Raw genomic sequence first — 17,113 nt, forward strand, 5'->3', positions numbered from 1 at the left:
ACTCATATATCTCCGTTTCAAGACTATACGATGTTATTGTTGGATTAGGTGTCTAAGCCCATGACTGTAATAGGTATGTACTTAACCTGATAGTAGCATGGTCCTTTTGGGTTGCCTTCACCAGAATAATATGATAGGATGGATATTTGAGAAATAGGTTATTTCTGAGTTATTAATATATTATAAATATAATATATTAATGGAGAAATCATATTATTTAGTTTGTATTGATCAAGAATTAATTTAGTGATCAAAAGAGACTAAATAAATTAACGGGGACTGATTATGTAAATCAATGATACATATGGTTTGGGCTATTGATCGACGATGGGATAAGTTTATGTGAGAGTCCCTGAAGAGTTATTCCATATGAGTTATTGGATCATAAGCCTAAGTGTATGGATTAGGGTTTACAAGTGACCCTTGGAATTCTACACTATATATATGTAACTCCTTGACCCAAAATTGGTACAAACAAGTATTCTAGCAAGAGTATAGCTGAGTTTAGGTGCCTAGAAGCTCTCTCTCATTGTCCTCCAATTGTTGGTGGTGTTTGTGACTTATTAGAGACATCACACTTGAGGTGATAAGCTCTTGAAATGCCAAATTCAACAAGCTACAACAAGAGGTAATATTCTAACTAGTATTTATGATTCATATATCAAGTTGTATGCTAAATAGGCTTTATGCTTTGGAAAAATGAATTTTTCATGTATAACTAGAGAAAACTTAGATCCAAAGCATTAGGGTTGTATGTGCACCATAGGGATGCTATAGTGCTCAAAACCCATCAGTGGTATCCGAGACTAGACTAGTTTTTTGTTATATTGATGTATGGTTGTTTTTCAAAGCTAAAAAAGTCACATTTCTGGCCTCTGACTGATGGACTTGACGAGTCCAATGATCTGAATCGACGAGTTCTCATAGACTGGCAAGTCGACGAGTCCAGTTCATGCACTCGGTGAGTAAAATCTTCAGCATGCAGATTTTCAAGCTTTTTTTGGCTAGAATTGTATTAGGATCATTACCACAAACTGTTTTGTATCATAAAATTCGTTTTTTCTACTATGGTGATGATTATCCTCATACAATTAAAAGATAATTATCAAATTTTAAGGTAATAAGTTGATTATTTGTATTATTTGATTTGAATTGCCTTGCTATGTGAGTTAGATTAGATCAAGTTTGTAAATAATAAATTATATGATAATTTAATTAGTTATATTTGATCTAAATGGTTCTTGAAGAAAGTTTCATAACTTGTCCTCATGTTATGAAATATGAAAAGCCTCATTCATGAACATTAAACACATAAGTTATGGAAACCAAAAGTTTTGAAGTGTTACGAAAGTTTCCCTCATGTTTTGGAATTTGTAAAGTCTTACTTATGAAACATTCAATTCCAAATCTTAGAATTTTAAAAGTTTAAAATTCAACCGTTATACGATTATAATATTAAAAGTTTTAATACTTATATATATATATATATATATATATATATATATATATATATATATATATATATATATATAAGACAAGTCAGTCTTACCGTTAGGGGGTGTTTCGCTTAGCTTTTCATATGCCAAAAGACCTTTTAGTAAAAGATCAAAGCCAAAAGATGTTTGGCAAATGACTTTTAAAAGCAACTTTTGGATTTTGGATAGAAGAAAAATCAAATTTTTGGAAAAGTCAGGAAAACTTGACTTTTTGTAACTTTTTGGAACAGGACGTTTGGCCTCTAAAAAGCTAAGCCAAACACCCCTTTAGTAGGCCTCATTCACGAAGCCGGTCTATAAGGGGGTATAAGGAAATTGCCTATAAAATGATGATTGAATGGGTGTCCACTCTCACCCACCGCTTCCTTAACTGGTGGAGGGTCGTTAGCCGAACGGGTAGGATAGGACATTAATTCTCATTAAAAGTATAATGATAATTATAAAGTAACTAAATGTTTTTTTTATAAAATTCCCAATCTTAGTTATTTTAGGAAAAATGTGAAAAAGATGCTATTCCATGAAATTGCACTTTGCACCTAGCCAAGTCGTTAATGGAGTGTGTGTGGTTAACCGACATACTAGCTTGGACTAACAAGGGTGGCAAAGGGTAGCTTGATTTTTGTCATAGATCAATGGAGCGTGTGTGGTTAGCTAGCACATTGATTAGGTCGTAGACGACTCGAGAGTACCAAGATAACTTGCATGGTTATTCACACCTTGTTTGTGATCCTCGGTATCCCAGTCACAAACTTGAAGAGTATAATCGAGATTTAAACATGCTATTGAAAAGTTCAACGAATCTCAAAAGAATCTATGAATTTCAATTCATTTAAAACTTAATAATCAATTTTGTTTTTCATGGTGGAAATTGGTAAATTGTCATTTACCTACCTTCAAATATTTTGTAATTGGATTACGGCATACCTCTTCCGAATTGTAAAATATTGTGGTTGGTCCTAGCCTTAATATTTCATTTGGGTGTTATATTAAGGAGTCTTATCTAATCTAAACTTTGTCTTTCTTTTTCAGATGTCTTCCAACACCGCTTCTGGCTCAAACCCTTCTGGCTCTTTCTCCCTCATGAACTTGTGTGGGAGGGTCATCTTTGATGGTTCGAATTTCAATGATTGGATTCGGAACATATGGAAGGTCACTCGTTACGAGGACAAGGAATATGTTCTCGATAAAGAGCTTAAGGAGATTGATGGAGCAACTGCTACTCCTCAAGAAGTTGCTGAATATAGGACTGATGAGAAGGATGCCACAAAGGTGTCATGTATCATGGTAGCCACTATGACAGCTGAACTTCAAGAGTCCTATGAGGACTACTACCCTTTCGAGATGCACCATGACTTGATGGAAAGATACCATCAAAGTGCTCGACAGGAAAGGTATGAAATCATTGCCTCCATGATTACAACAAAAATGAAGGACAGAGAGTCCATCACGACCCACTTGCAAAAGATGCAAAGGTTTGTGGATCGCTTGCTGAAGTTGAATTTCAACTTCAATGAAGAGTTGGCCACTAATATTATCCTACACTCTTTGCCTCCTTGTTATGATTAGTTTCGTATGAATTATCGTATAAACAATGAGGAGTCCACTCTAAGCAAGCTTCAAGGCCTATTGAGAACTGCTGAAAGTAGTTTGAAAGGCAAATATGTTGTTCCTACTCCTACTGCTACAGTTCCAGTCCTAGCAATTGGACATGGGAAAGGGAAGAAAAGGAAGGCTCCTGCTAAGAGCCACAAGGGAAAGTCCCATGATGGATCCTATTCTAGTGGAACCAAAGGTGGTTCTACTACTCCCTCCTCCAACCAAAAGGAAGCAGAGTGCTTCTACTGTCATGACAAAGGGCACAAGAAGCGAAGCTGCCCCAAATACTTGCAAGACATCAAGGATGGGAAGATAAAACCCACACATGCATGTATTTACACTATGATGTCTAATAATTCATCACATGCTAATTCTTGGGTCCTTGATATAGGTTGTTGTTTTCACATTTGTTCTGATTTGCAGGGACTAAAAAGAAGTAGGGACGTGGAGCATGTGAAGATAAACTTAATCATGGGGAATAAGAAAGTGTCGCTTGTCACCAAGATTGGATTTTATTCTTTATTACTTAGTATTGGGTAAGAATTAGATTTGAATAATTGTTGCTACTCATCCTATGGCGAGAAACATTATTTCCTTTCATGGTTAGTATAAACAAGGTTTTAGATTTTCATTTGATAATGAAATTGGTTCTATTAATTCTTTTTATAATGGTATATTTTATTTTAAAGCATTGCTTTGTAATGGTATATATGAAACTATGATGGTTGTAGACAACTTAGGAAATACTGTATTACACATCGATTCGTCCAGTAATTTGGACAAGGCATCCTTATGGGATTGTCATCTTGGGCATGTCAACAAGAAGCGCATAGCCCAACTCCGAAAGGATGGAGTCTTTGAGTGATTTGACTTAAAGTCGGATGACACTTGCAAATCTTGTTTACTTGAAAAGGTGACCAAGTCACCCTTCACTGGTACTTGTGAAAGGGGTGAGGTTCTGTTGGATCTCATACACATTGATGTGTGTGGACCCTTCAGATCTGCCACAAGGGATGCTAACCACTTCTATGTGACTTTTACTGATAATTACAACAGATATAGCTATATCTACTTAATCAAGCATAAGTCAGAAACCTTTGAAAAGTTCAAAGAGTTTAAACAAGAAGTGGAGAATCAGCTGGGAAGGAAGATAAAGATGCTCCGATCTAATCGAGGTGGTGAGTATCTTAGTATGGAGTTCCACGACTATCTTAAGGAATGTGGAATTGTTTCACAATTGACGCCAACTAGGACACGACAACTTAATGGTGTGGCTGAGAGGCGCAATCGAACCTTGTTAGACATGGTTCGTTCCATGATGCGTCGAGCTTCATTACCTATTTCATTTTGGGGGTATGCCTTAGAGGCTGCCACCCATATCCTTAATCTAGTCCCAACTAAGAAGGTTACCAAAACACCTCACTAGATGTGGACATGGAAGGTTCCCTCGTTAGCACATATCAAGGTTGGGGTTGTGAGGCTTTCGTAAGACGAGAGACTTACGAAAAGCTCAAACCTCGTAGTGAGCGATGTATTTTCATCGACTACCCACATAAGTCTTTTGGATATCTCTTCTATAGACTGAGTGACAATGTTGTCTTCGTTGCGGGGAGAGGGGTTTTCCGCGAAAGAGAACTCATATGCCAAGAAGAAAGTGGGAGTCAAATTGACCTTGAAGAGCTTCAAGAGTTAAGTGATGAAGGAACCTCAACGACTAGCGCTCAACCCAAGGAGGAAACTCCTGTTGAAATGATTGATGAGTCCACACCTCTGAGACATTCCAGTAGAGTTAGTGTTCCACCTATGTTGTATGGTTTTCATAAAACAAATGAAGGTGATACATTTATCAGTGATAGTACATTTATAAATTTGGATGAACCTAATAAATACAAGGAAGCCATGATAGACCCTGAGTCTACAAAATGGAAAGAGGCTATGGACAACAAGATTCAGTCCATGTATGACAATGAAGTTTAGAACTTGGTTGACAATGTAACAGGACGTAAGACGCTCGGGTGCAAATGGATCTTCAAGAAGAAGACTGACATGGATGGGAAAATACAAACATATAAGGCGCGACTGGTTGCGAAGGGTTTTACTCAAACTCATGGAGTTGACTATGATGAGACCTTCTCACCAGTAGCGAAGATTAAATATATAAGGGTTATGCTAGCCATAGCTGCATTTCATGATTATGAAATATGGAAAATGGATTTCAAAACCGCTTTCCTTAATGGGAAGTTGGCCGAAGATGTTTACATGAGTCAGCCAGAGGGTTATGTCAATGCAGAGTACCCTAATAGGGTGTGCAAACTTGAGAAATCCATTTATGGCAGCATCTCACAGATGGAGTCTTTATTTCGCTGAGAAAGTCAAAGAGTTTGGATTTTCGAGAAGAGAGGATGAGTCTTGTGTATATGTCAAAGCTAGTGGGAGTATAGTTAGCTTTCTGGTGTTGTATGTGGATGACATACTTTTAATAGGAAATGACATTCCAACCTTGCAGGAGGTTAAGTCCTAGCTTGGAAAGTGTTTCGCTATGAAGGACCTCGGGAAGCTTCTTATATTCTATGTATAAGGATATTGAGAAACAGGAATAAAAGACTAATAGGACTTAGTGAAAGTACCTACTTGGACAAGGTGCTCAAGCGTTTCAACATGGAGAATTCCAAGATAGGTGACTTACCTATCCAAAGAAATACCAAAGTGAGTAAGACTCATAGTTCGAGTACAGAGGCCGAGATAGCAGAGATGAGTCGAGTACCATATGCTTCCGTAGTTGTATCGATCATGTATGATATGACTTGTACTCGCCTTGATGTGGCCTTTGCTTTGAGCATGGTCAACATATATCAAAGGAATCCTGGTAAAGATCACTGGACCCCGGTAAAGAACATTCTTATGTACCTGTGGAGGAATAAGGACTGGGTCCTTACCCTCAGTGGGAGTGATGACTTAAGAGTGACAGGGTATAGTGATGCCAACTTTCAGACTGATAGAGATAATTTCCGCTCTTAGTCGGGTTGGGTATTTATCCTGAATGGAGGAGCAATAACTTGGAAAAGTTCCAAACAAGTGATTGTACCTGATTCAACGTGCGAATCAGATTACATAGCAGCAAGTGAAGCGTTAAAGGAGGCGATATGGTTGAAGAACTTCATCAAAGACCTTGGAGTTGTACTAGCTGTAAAGGAGCCTATGGAGATTTTCTGTGACAACGAGGGTGCGGTCGCCTTAACCAAGGAACCAAGGGATCATGGCAGATCCAGGCATATCGACATAAAATATCACTTAATAAGACATCGGGTAGAAGAAGGACTCCTCGTAGTAAAGATGATATCGTCAAAGGAGAACCCATCAGACCCCCTTACGAAGGGAATGAGTAGGGTTAAGCACTTGCAGCATGCGAGAAGCATTGGGCTGAAGGATGATATTAGTTTTAATGATTAGATAGTTGTTTAGAAACTTGTAATAGATAAAATGTAATTAACTTTTGATGATTAAATATATGGAGTTTTATTTATGAGTAAAGTTACTATCTTGTGTCAATTGTTTACTATTATTTCATTTTGCATGTTTTGACTTCCAGATTAATAAGATTATTCAAACTATCCACAGTCGATCATACTTTGGAAGTAGGTATTGGCAAGACTGTCGTGAATTTGGATTGTAGATTGTCTAAAGTGTTTAGAAATAGCAAAAGTTTGCTACAACATTCATGAGTGCTCCTAAAAAAGATTTGACTATTGGATTTAACCCACACTCACATGAATCACTTCATGGAATTTATCACGAGTGATTATGAGACGATAATATCGTATAGTCTTCAAACCAAGATATATGAGTTGTTGACTACAAGTTGGTTGTGCATTGATAGTACGCAAACGCATCAGTAACTTGATTTTATAAAACGTGCTGTTGTGTATGATTTAACGAGTAATAGTAAGTACAAGCATATAAGTTGAATTTTATCTGTTCCTTTTAATCCTTGGGGGATTGAGAGAGATATCTTGGGCCCCTCGATGATTTTTTCTTGAGTTATGTGTCAGGCCTGGTCAGGACTCAATTGATTTGTTCAGTTAAGTCCTATGTCAAACAAATATGAAATCAGGAAACAAACTGTTGGACAATAAATATGACTATGTTCCAAGTATTTGTCCGTATGATATCTTGAAGAACAGAGGATTATATGATCCCTTATCTAAAGGACGTGTTAGAGTTCTGTAGTGGTTTTTGAGAGCTACGATTGCTAATCGGTTTTACTTACAATTATAATTATTAGACTTATCCAAGTGGGAGACTGTTGGATTAGGTGTCTAAGCCCATAACTATAATAGATATGTACTTAATCTGATAGTAACATGGTCCTTTTGGGTTGCCTTCACCTGAATAATCTGATAGGATGGATATTTGAGAAAGAGGATATTTGTGATTTATTAATATATTATAAGTATAATATATTAATGGAGAAATCATATTATTTAATTATTATTGATCAAGAATTAATTTTGAATTAATTTAGTGATCAAAAGAGACTAATTAAATTAACGGGGACTGATTATGTAAATCAATGATACATATGGTTTGGGCTATTGATCCATGATGGGCTAAGTTTATGTGAGAGTCCATGAAGAGTTAGTCCATATGGGTTATTGGATCATAAGCCTAAGTGTATGGATTAGGGTTTACAAGTGACCCTTGGATTTCTACACTATATATGTAACCCCTTGGCCCAAAATTGGTACAAACAAGTATTCTAGCAAGAGTATACCCGAGTTTAGGTGCCTAGAAGCTCTCTCTCATTGTCCTCCAATTGTTGGTGGTGTTTGTGACTTATTAGAGGTATCAAACATGAGGTGCTAAGCTCTTGAAAGGCCAAATTCAATTAGCTACAACAAGAGGTAATCTTCTAACTCATTTTTATGATTCATATATCAAGCTGTATGCTAGATAGGCTACATGCTTTGGAAAAATGAAATTTGCATGTATAACTAGAGAAAACTTAGATCCAAAGCATTATGGTTGTATTTACACCATAGGGATGTTATAGTGCTCAAAACCCATCATTTATCATCTCAAAATTACTCATTACAAATTCTATGAAGTAATTATCTGAGCGTGGGTTAATCCAATACTTAAATCTCCATTTCATAGTGCTCATGAATATTGCAACACTACTATTGCTATGTCTAAAACTCTTTAGAAAATCTACAATCCAATTCATGACATTCTTAATTAACTACTTACTTCCAAAAGTACGAATGACTATGGTGTTTGAATAACTATCTAACTACTAAAAATAATATCATCTTTCAGACTAATACCCCTAGCATGCTGAATGTATTTGACCCTACTCAGACCCTTTGTGAGGGGATGTACATGATTCTTATTCGATGATACCCTCTTCACTACGAGGTGACCTTCTTCTACTCTATGTCTGATGAAATGGTATTTTCTGTTGATATTGTGAGAACAATTAGATCTGATGCGCAGGGACAAGGTTTAAAAACATAAACCTTGAGTGAATGCTTAAGATCAATGTCTGCTTACAAATAAATGTTCCAGTTAAGTCTGGATAGACTAGTCAAGTCTGAGTTAATGCATTCAACAAATGATCAAGCCATAAATGAAGAATGAGAATAAAGATCAAAGTAAAGTGAATAAATGAAGAACAAGAAGAATGTTTGAAAGAATATTCAGAAAGATGAAGTAACTTGAATATAGATAAAAATGAGTGAAAGTGATCCGTAATTGATTTAACATTGAATGCTCATATAAATAGGAGTACATGAAACATAGTACTAACGAATTACAATCAAAGGACTGGATAAAAGAGTTACATCTGACACTCTGAATATCCAAGTTGACAAAAGATAAAGTCCTATGACTAGTTAAATCAAACTAAAGTCAAATTTCATTAAATGCATTAAGACAAAATATTGATCTTTGAACAATAAACATTCCGGACATAAACATCCATTCCATAATGCCTTCACTTCTTAATATTCTCTCCACCATCATATCTTCAAGTCTGGATATGAACTGATTCCGGACCAATCTTCATTTTGGGCCACCATCTGACTTCGGAATTGTCATTGGGACTGAGGATTCCTAGAGGTTCACTTTCAGGTTCCAACAATCTCCTCTAAGTGAACTTAGCAATCAAGTCATCTTAGAAAGCTTCTTCCTTGATGAATGTGTAGGCTCTGAACAGCCATTCTCGGACCTCAATGTACCAGGATAGCTGACTCACAAACTTTTCTTTTACATGTTCCGAAGCTTCAGATTTGGTTGCACGGGTGATGGACTTTTTGAGTGCTTTTGTAGGAACCAGGTGTTTGTCAAGGACTCAGAAAAAGTCCTTCTTGTTTGTCTTCTTGGTCTTGTACACAAACCCTAGAACTAGATCATCAATGTGGCCTTCATCTAACAGTTCAGCTTCCGGAAGCACATACTCTATCTTGGTAACAAAGTCTTCAGTTCTAAATAGATGAGCCAAGTCATTGTCACCTTGACAAAATTCTGCAACATAATCTTTGAGGAAGCTCAGAGCAGCATGGTACGCACACATGATGATATCACCATTTTGAAGTCCTTAGAGGTGAGCAACTAAAGTAAGAATGTCGTTCGGATTCATCGTCGGGAAGTCAGCATCAGTGATGGTTTGATAAGATGGTTTGCTTCTGACAACATGGTGTAGGAAGAGTGGACAGTTAAGTTCAAACTTGGTGAGGACCTTTCTTCTGTACCTAGAAATATTGGTAATCTTCTTCGTGGTCCATCCTTCCTTTAGGGAAGTGCATTCTTGGCATAAAAGGTTTTAAACCTTTCACGCTCTGTCCGGATGGTGACATCTGGATTGTCATAAGGATGGAGAGGAGCAAACTTGATGTAAAATTTGCTGAAGGGAGAGAGAGGAATATCAAGTTGTTCAAAATCATCGGAAGGAATGTCGTAGTACACAAAGGGTACTAAATCAACATCCTTAAGAGTGCCTTCACGGAAGAGAGGAGAAATACCACGCATCGGATCAGGATTGTCTTTAAGCGCTTGAATCCGGATGCTGTCCTCTAAAGCCTTATTAATTTCCTCTTGAGACCATCCAAGTTTTTGTTTTGGTGGAGGTCCAGATTCCGTGATAGGCTTCTTGCCTTTGTCTTTGCTTTTTTTCAGGACTGAGATCACATGCAACATGTTCTCATCCGTAGTGATCTTGGTAGTGGAGGATGGAAGAGGTTCTTCCAGATTGTCGTCTGGAGTCCGGAGAGGAGAACCTTCATCTATTGGAGTGATTTTTGGCTCCGTAATAGGTAGAAACATGGAAGGTGTGGCCGGGAAGGATTAAGCAGCGAGGAAGGATTTGGCCTTAGCCATTTGAATACCTCTTTGTAGAAAATCGGGCAAAGAAGATGGCCAGGAGATTGCGGACCAAATTCTTTCCTCTTCCCCAGTCATTTGCTTAGGGAAAAGCTTCCAAGGAGTTTCAATACCAAGAACTCCCTTAGTGACATATTTTTCTTCATCACTGTCTTCATCATCATCAGAGTTTCCTAGAAGTCCGGAAAAAACTTTGATTTCATCATCGGAATTAAGATCTTCATCGCGTAGTTGCAAAACCGAGGAAGGCTTCCATAGTTGACTTGTACCTTCTCCCCCTCTTGCATCGGTGACCTTTTGAACAGGTGCAAGTGATAAAGAATCCTTCAGATCAACAAACTTGTCAAACACCTTTTGAAGACCGGTGTTAAGTTGACGAGTAAGAGCATCATACGCTTCGGAAGTGGGCGCTTGGGAGGAGAGATGATCGAATAGATGTCCAAGGATAACATACATCTCATCAAACTTGTGATTCGGAACGTCAACATTGTTCCAAGTGGAGTAGAGTAGTTTGATGAGGACTTGCTGGATGATCATGTTCATTTCATCCTTTTTCTTGATTTACTTCTCCAGTCTCTGAATTTATTTCTCATGGCGAACATAGGTCTAGTTGATAAGATTGTTGATAGCAGCAACCAAGTCATCATGAACCTTGAGCATTGTAGTGATGGTGTCGAGATAATGCTCAACTAAAGCATCATACTTAGCTTCAACTTCTTCAATGGAATGCTTGAGCCGGATGGAGATCAGTTGATCTAATTGAGCTTCTCTTTCAGCCATGGAGGGTCCGGACTGATGAGATAAGGATTGGAGAATAACATCTAACTATGAGTCCAGTCCGGACACCTTTGTATCAATTTTGGTGTTGAGCTCAGCCACTGAATTCTCAAGAGTGGTAACCTTCTTCATTGTGTCCGAAACATTGGATTAAATATCCAAAAGGGAAAACATATATATATATATATATATATATATATATATATATATATATATATAAGGTTTCCTGCTGAGGATCCGTTGTCTGAGCTCGAAGGTTGAGGATTGGGGTTCGGAGATTCCGGATTGATTGGAGTGACAGAAGGTCCGAGTTCGTTGATGGCATCATCATGAAGCTTTTGTGTTGATTTTGATTCATCCTTTGTGGAGGATGAGGATCCGAAATCGAAAGCAGGCTTGGACGAAGAAGGATTAAGATGAAGTTGAGCTGAGGAAAACACGTTAGCTTCAGTAACGTGTGCATCATCTGTTGTCAACAACACTTCTTTGGAAGCATGAGGAGGAGACTTTGGAGTTTCTTTGGATGTGAATTTGAGATTTGCAAGCTCATCTATAGGAACAACATATGGAAGGTTGCTTTGAATGGACCGGTTCTGCATGGAGATGAGAGTGGCTTCCACTTGGGATCTTGTAAGTTCTGGATGCCTTGAGTGTGCCCTGTTCACACAGTCTTCCCATAAAGGATCATTAGTTCCTGGTTGTCTTGTACCCTTACCGGATATCAGATCAGTTGAGGCACCTGAGGTTGGAGGGACAACTCCAGCCTCGGAATGCTTGCGGTCCAGAATAGGGGTTACGGAGTGTGTACGTGATGAAATAAGTGGGATATCAAATTTGACACTTAGGTTTGTTCTAGGGGGGAAAGGAAAATTGTTCAACACCGACACCACCTTTTTGAGAAGGTGAGGATGGATTATGTGCAAACTCCGCATATGTGTGTGCATGTGATTTTCAAACATCGAGGGATACCTCGGATGAGTGGATGGGAGGGGTGTGCAGAAGGCTAGAATCAGCCTGAATGTGATGGGTTCCTTCTTGTTGAGAGGAGGAACTGACTTTGGATTTCTTTTTAGGCTTTGGCTTCGAAGGATAAGTCTTCCTTTTGGCATACTTTTTGGTTTTCTTAGGACCGGATGATGTTGGCTTGGCCACTTCCAGAGTGGTCTCAAAGGGGACTTGGGAAGACTGTGTTGGGATGTACACAGTCGAAGTCTGTAAATGTTTTAGCAAATGGATTAATCTGGAAGGGATAAGGTCCAACATGTGTTGAGGCAACCTTCGGACAGGACCAAATGCAGATTGGTCCAGAATTCTGTATGATTTAACAACTTTAAAAGAAACGTATACCTCCGGAGGAATCGTGGCAACATGAATAGGTTCAGAATATTCCTTGTAGAGTTGCTGAATTTTCAAAGCCCAGAACCTAGGGCTTGAGATCTCATTGGTCTTCCTTTTGATAGCAAATTTCTGGAAGTCCTGCCATAGCACCTCTGGAAGGTTGACAACATTGTCGCGTCCGGAATATATGTTGTATACAACATACAACCAGACCTTACTGAGAGTATTCGTACCACCATGCTTTATGGATAGCCCTCGAATTATGAAGTGCATCAGCACGATCCAGAGTCCGGATACGGCGGATTTCTTGAAGTCTTTTGCCTTGTAATATTGGTTGTACCCAATATGGTTCAAGAACAGTTGGAAATCTTCTGCAGTGGGTTCTTGTACCTTAAAACCATTGGGATTTTCTTTCACTCCAATAGCCTTTAGAAACGTCGATTTGTGGATTGGCATGATCCTATCACCTGTGATTTTGGTTTCTAGAACATCATTATCAATTTTGATTCTAGTGAAGGCTGTGTGAAGGAGAAGAAGTGGGAGAGGTGGTTCAGGTACTTTGTTGAGAGGGATGGAGATAGGTAGGTGTGGCATAAACTCGATCACAACTCTAATGGAGTCATCGTAATCCATAGGGTTTAGCGTGAAAAGTTAGGTCGTATCATGGAGAAACGACTCATGCGATGTTGATGATGATGATACCTTGGATGTTTTCTTCATTGCAATCGATTTCTTGGTTGTGGAGGAGATTGCAACAAGCATTTGGGATGAAGATTAGGAAGCCATTGATGTGCATTTAAGAGAGCTTCAAGCACGCGATGAACACAAAAATTTTGAAGATTTTTGAGGGTTTGAGCGCGTAAAAAGGTAAAAGGGGTTTTTAGAAAGGTTTATATAGGTAAGTGAAATGGGTTGGGTTAATAATGGTAATGATGAGGATCCGAAGCCAAACCGGGTAGCATTAAATGAGTAACCGTTTTTAAGGGTGAATTGACGTGGGAAAGGTAGGGTTTTGTTTATAGCTAGAAATGGAAAACCCAAACGACGATTTGATGGTTGCTTTTGGAGACATACGATCATGGCACAAATTTCAAGGAGGAAAAGGATCCTCAAAAGTTACCGTTACAAGAAAAACGTTTCACTTCATTGACTCTTCGGTTTCCAAATGATCGATTCCGGACAGTTTGAGATCCGGAGGGTAAAAAGTTGAGTTCCAGATTGCAAAAAAAATAAAAAGTGGTCCGGAATGAGATCGCTCTGGAGTGAAGCTTGAAATTTCGGAGTCAAAAAAGGTTTGCGATTCTGGAGTCAAAAATTGTTTGCGATTCCGGAGTAAAATTCTGAAAGGATGATTTTGAGTTCCGGAGTGAAAGATTTAAAGAATTCCTAGAAAAGAATTTGTAATACATTCCGGAACAAGATTTTAAAAAAAACTTCCGGAGTGAATTTTTAAAATTCCGAAGTATAGAATGCAATAGCTTTCCAGAGTGGAATTCCGGGATGCCATTATGAAGTATATTCCGAGATGCAAAATGTGATCAAGTTGACGATGTGGATTTAGAAAAACAAATAATCAGGATGAGCTGCATAACTTAAGATTCAAGTGATGGTTAGAAATAAAGACAAGTAAAATGATCCTCTGTATTCCGAGAGATAATAGGTCCGAGACAAAAAGGTTTGAGTTCGGAACCAATTTTCTAACTGATGTTATCATCAGAGAGAGCAAGTCACTTGAAAGAACTGAGGATCATGCATCATCATACCAATCTTGTTCAGAAAACCATTGAACTTGGTTTCGTCTAATGCCTTAGTAAAGACATCAGCAATCTCATCATCAGATGGAACATAAATGAGTTCAATGTTACCATTTAGAACACAGTCTTTTATGAAATGGTACCGTATGCCAATGTGCTTCGTCATGGAGTGCTGAATTGGATTGTGTGAAATTGAAATGACACTTTGAGAATCACAATAGATAGGAATGCATTGAAAACGATAACCATAATCCAAGAGTTGAGACTTCATCCATAGAACTTGAGAGGTACAGCTAGTAGCAACAATGTATTCTGCTTTCACTGTAGAAAGTTCAGTGCATTTATGCTTCTTGGATGACCAACTAAACAAACAACCACCTAAGAATTGAAAGCCACCTGATGTGATTTTCCTATCAAGTTGAAGACCACCATTTTTTGAATCTGAATATGCTTGAACTAGGAAGCTCTCATTTGCTGGGTACCAGATTCTGAGACTCTTTGTGCCTTTGAGGTATCGGAAAATTTGTTTCACAACCAAGAGATGAGACATCTTTGAGTTGACTTGAAATCTGGCATACAATCATGTTGCAAACATAATGTCCGGACAACTTGCTGTGAGATAGAGAAGAGATCCAATCATTCCTCTATACTTCTTTTCATCAACTGCTACACCCGAGGAGTCGGCAAATATCTTGTGTCTGAAGCCCGTTGGTACCTTCACTGAGGCACAAGTGTCCATTGAGTACTTTTTGAGGAGTTCCAAAATGTACTTCTCTTGGTGAATGAAAATTTCTCTGTTAGTCTGTTTGACTTGGAGACCAAGAAAGAAGCTTAACTCCCGATTCATGCTCATTTGGAATCGATTGATCATTAGTTTTGCAAAATCAGCAACCATTGATGAATCCGTAGACCCAAAAATGATGTCGTCAACGTAAATTTGAAGCAACATGAGATGCTTACCATTTGATCTTCAGAATAAAGTAGGATCTAAAATTCCTCGTTGAAAACTTGAATGCTTGAGAATATCTATGAGGGTTTCGTACCATGCGCGAGGAGCTTGTTTTAGGCCATAGACATCTTTCCAGAGCTTATAGCAGTAGATCGGATATGAAAGATTAATAAAGCCTGGAGGCTGTTGAAGATACACTTCAGTGTCAAATTCACCATTAAGAAAAGCACTCTTAACGTCCATTTGGTAAACATTGAAGCCTTTGTGAGCAGCATAAGCAAGAAAGATTCTGATGGCTTCAAGACGTGCAACAAGAGCAAACGTCACATCGTAGTCAAGACCTTTGATCTGTGTAAATCCTTTAGCCACCAATCTTGCTTTATTTCGAATACTAATTCCTGCATCATCTAACTTATTACGAAACACCCATCTAGTACCAACAATAGGGTGATTTGGAGGAGGAGGAGGAACGAGAGTCCACACTTTATTTCTATCGAATTCTACCGATTCTTCTTGAATGGATGTAATCCAGTCAACATGCTCTAATTCTTCCTTAATGGATTTGGGTTCAACTATGGAGATAAATGCCGAGAAATGACATTCATTTTGAACACTTGCAACAGATCGAGTTTGAACACCAGCAATAGGATTTCCAATAACTTGGTTGGGAGGATGATCCTTGGTCCAAACATGTAACCTTGGAAGTTCTTGTACATCAGATGAACCAATATCAATAGTAGGATTGAGTTGCTCCCCCTGAATGGTTTGAACTTGTGGATGATGCTCCCCCTGAAATTCTGAACCGGAGAGGTTAACATCGTCATCAGAAGGATACTCAAAGAAATTTTTGTTTTCATAAATGTTGATAGGATCAGATTCATCAAACTCAGCATCTGCATCTAGGAATCCATTTACATTTGATTCAAGAGAGGGTTGAGCATTCTCCCCCTCAACCTGACAAGGTCGAAACAGTTTGGAATCAAATGGAGAAAGAGAGGGTAGAGGACCGGAAACATGTTGTAAAGTGGGAAGGGGTGAGGAAGGTTCACTTGATCGAGATTTCGAGTCAAGTGCTGTTTTGGAAGGTCCAAACAAAGTTTCAAAATTAACTTCATGAATTATTTGAACATTCGGACATTCTGAGGTTGGAGCATCAGACTCCATAATGTGAGTTGTAACATGCGAGGGAGCAGAATTCCGAACAAAGTTGTCATAAAAGGTGACATCAAAACTTTCTTCAATAAATCGAGTTCGACGGTTGAGAACTCGATACACCTTTGACTTTAAAGAGTACCCAAGAAATATTGCTTCATCAGCTTTGGGTTGGAACTTTGTAAGCTGATCACAATTATTTTTGATGAAGCATTGACGTCCGAAGACATGGAGAAATGAGATACTTGTCTTTCGACCATTCATTGCTTCATATGGTGTCATGTTGAGGCGACGATTGATGATACTTCAATTTTGAGTGAAGCATGCAGTTGATACGACTTCAACCCAGAGATAGAGTGGTAGATTTGCGAAGTTTAGCATTGATCGAGCAACTTCAACAAGAGTTCTATTGCGTCTTTCAACTACACCATTCTGTTGTGGAGTGTAAGGATATAAGAAATTATGGTCAATTCCTTTCTCGGTGAGAAATTTTTCAATGGTAGAATTAGTGAATTCCGAGCCATTGTTACTTCAGGTTCTCCTAATTGGGAATTTGATAAGAACTTCTATTCCTTTGATAAAGTTGATGAGCTCGGAGGTTGTTTCTGATTTCAGCCTTAGGAAGAAGACCCAAGTGAACCTTGTAAATTCATCAAAAATCACAATAATGTATT

General features: G+C 38.3%; 1 protein-coding gene across 1 annotated transcript; it reads right to left on the reverse strand.

Moving 5' to 3' along the window:
- Positions 1-14,918: 14,918 nt before the first annotated feature.
- On the reverse strand, positions 14,919-16,721 carry LOC145095041 (uncharacterized). The gene is made up of 2 exons (XM_079032984.1): positions 15,792-16,721; positions 14,919-15,293 (listed from the first exon to the last, which is right to left on the reverse strand). The coding sequence occupies exons 1-2, from the start codon at positions 16,719-16,721 to the stop codon at positions 14,919-14,921; spliced, it is 1,305 nt and encodes a 434-aa protein (XP_078889110.1).
- Between the last annotated feature and the right edge of the window lie 392 nt (positions 16,722-17,113).

The sequence above is a fragment of the Lactuca serriola genome, chromosome 3 (assembly GCF_051521515.1).
Source record: "Lactuca serriola cultivar US96UC23 chromosome 3, Lser_US96UC23_V15, whole genome shotgun sequence".
NCBI classification, from domain to species: Eukaryota; Viridiplantae; Streptophyta; class Magnoliopsida; order Asterales; family Asteraceae; genus Lactuca; species Lactuca serriola.

Bases quoted from the DNA above. Each gene is read 5' to 3' on its own strand.
- LOC145095041 (XM_079032984.1), bottom strand. From the start codon at position 16,721: ATGACACCATATGAAGCAATGAATGGTCGAAAGACAAGTATCTCATTT. The intron at 15,294-15,791 runs GTAGAATTCGAT...TCAAATGGTAAG, and splicing joins CATCCATTCAAGAAGAATCG to CATCTCATGTTGCTTCAAAT.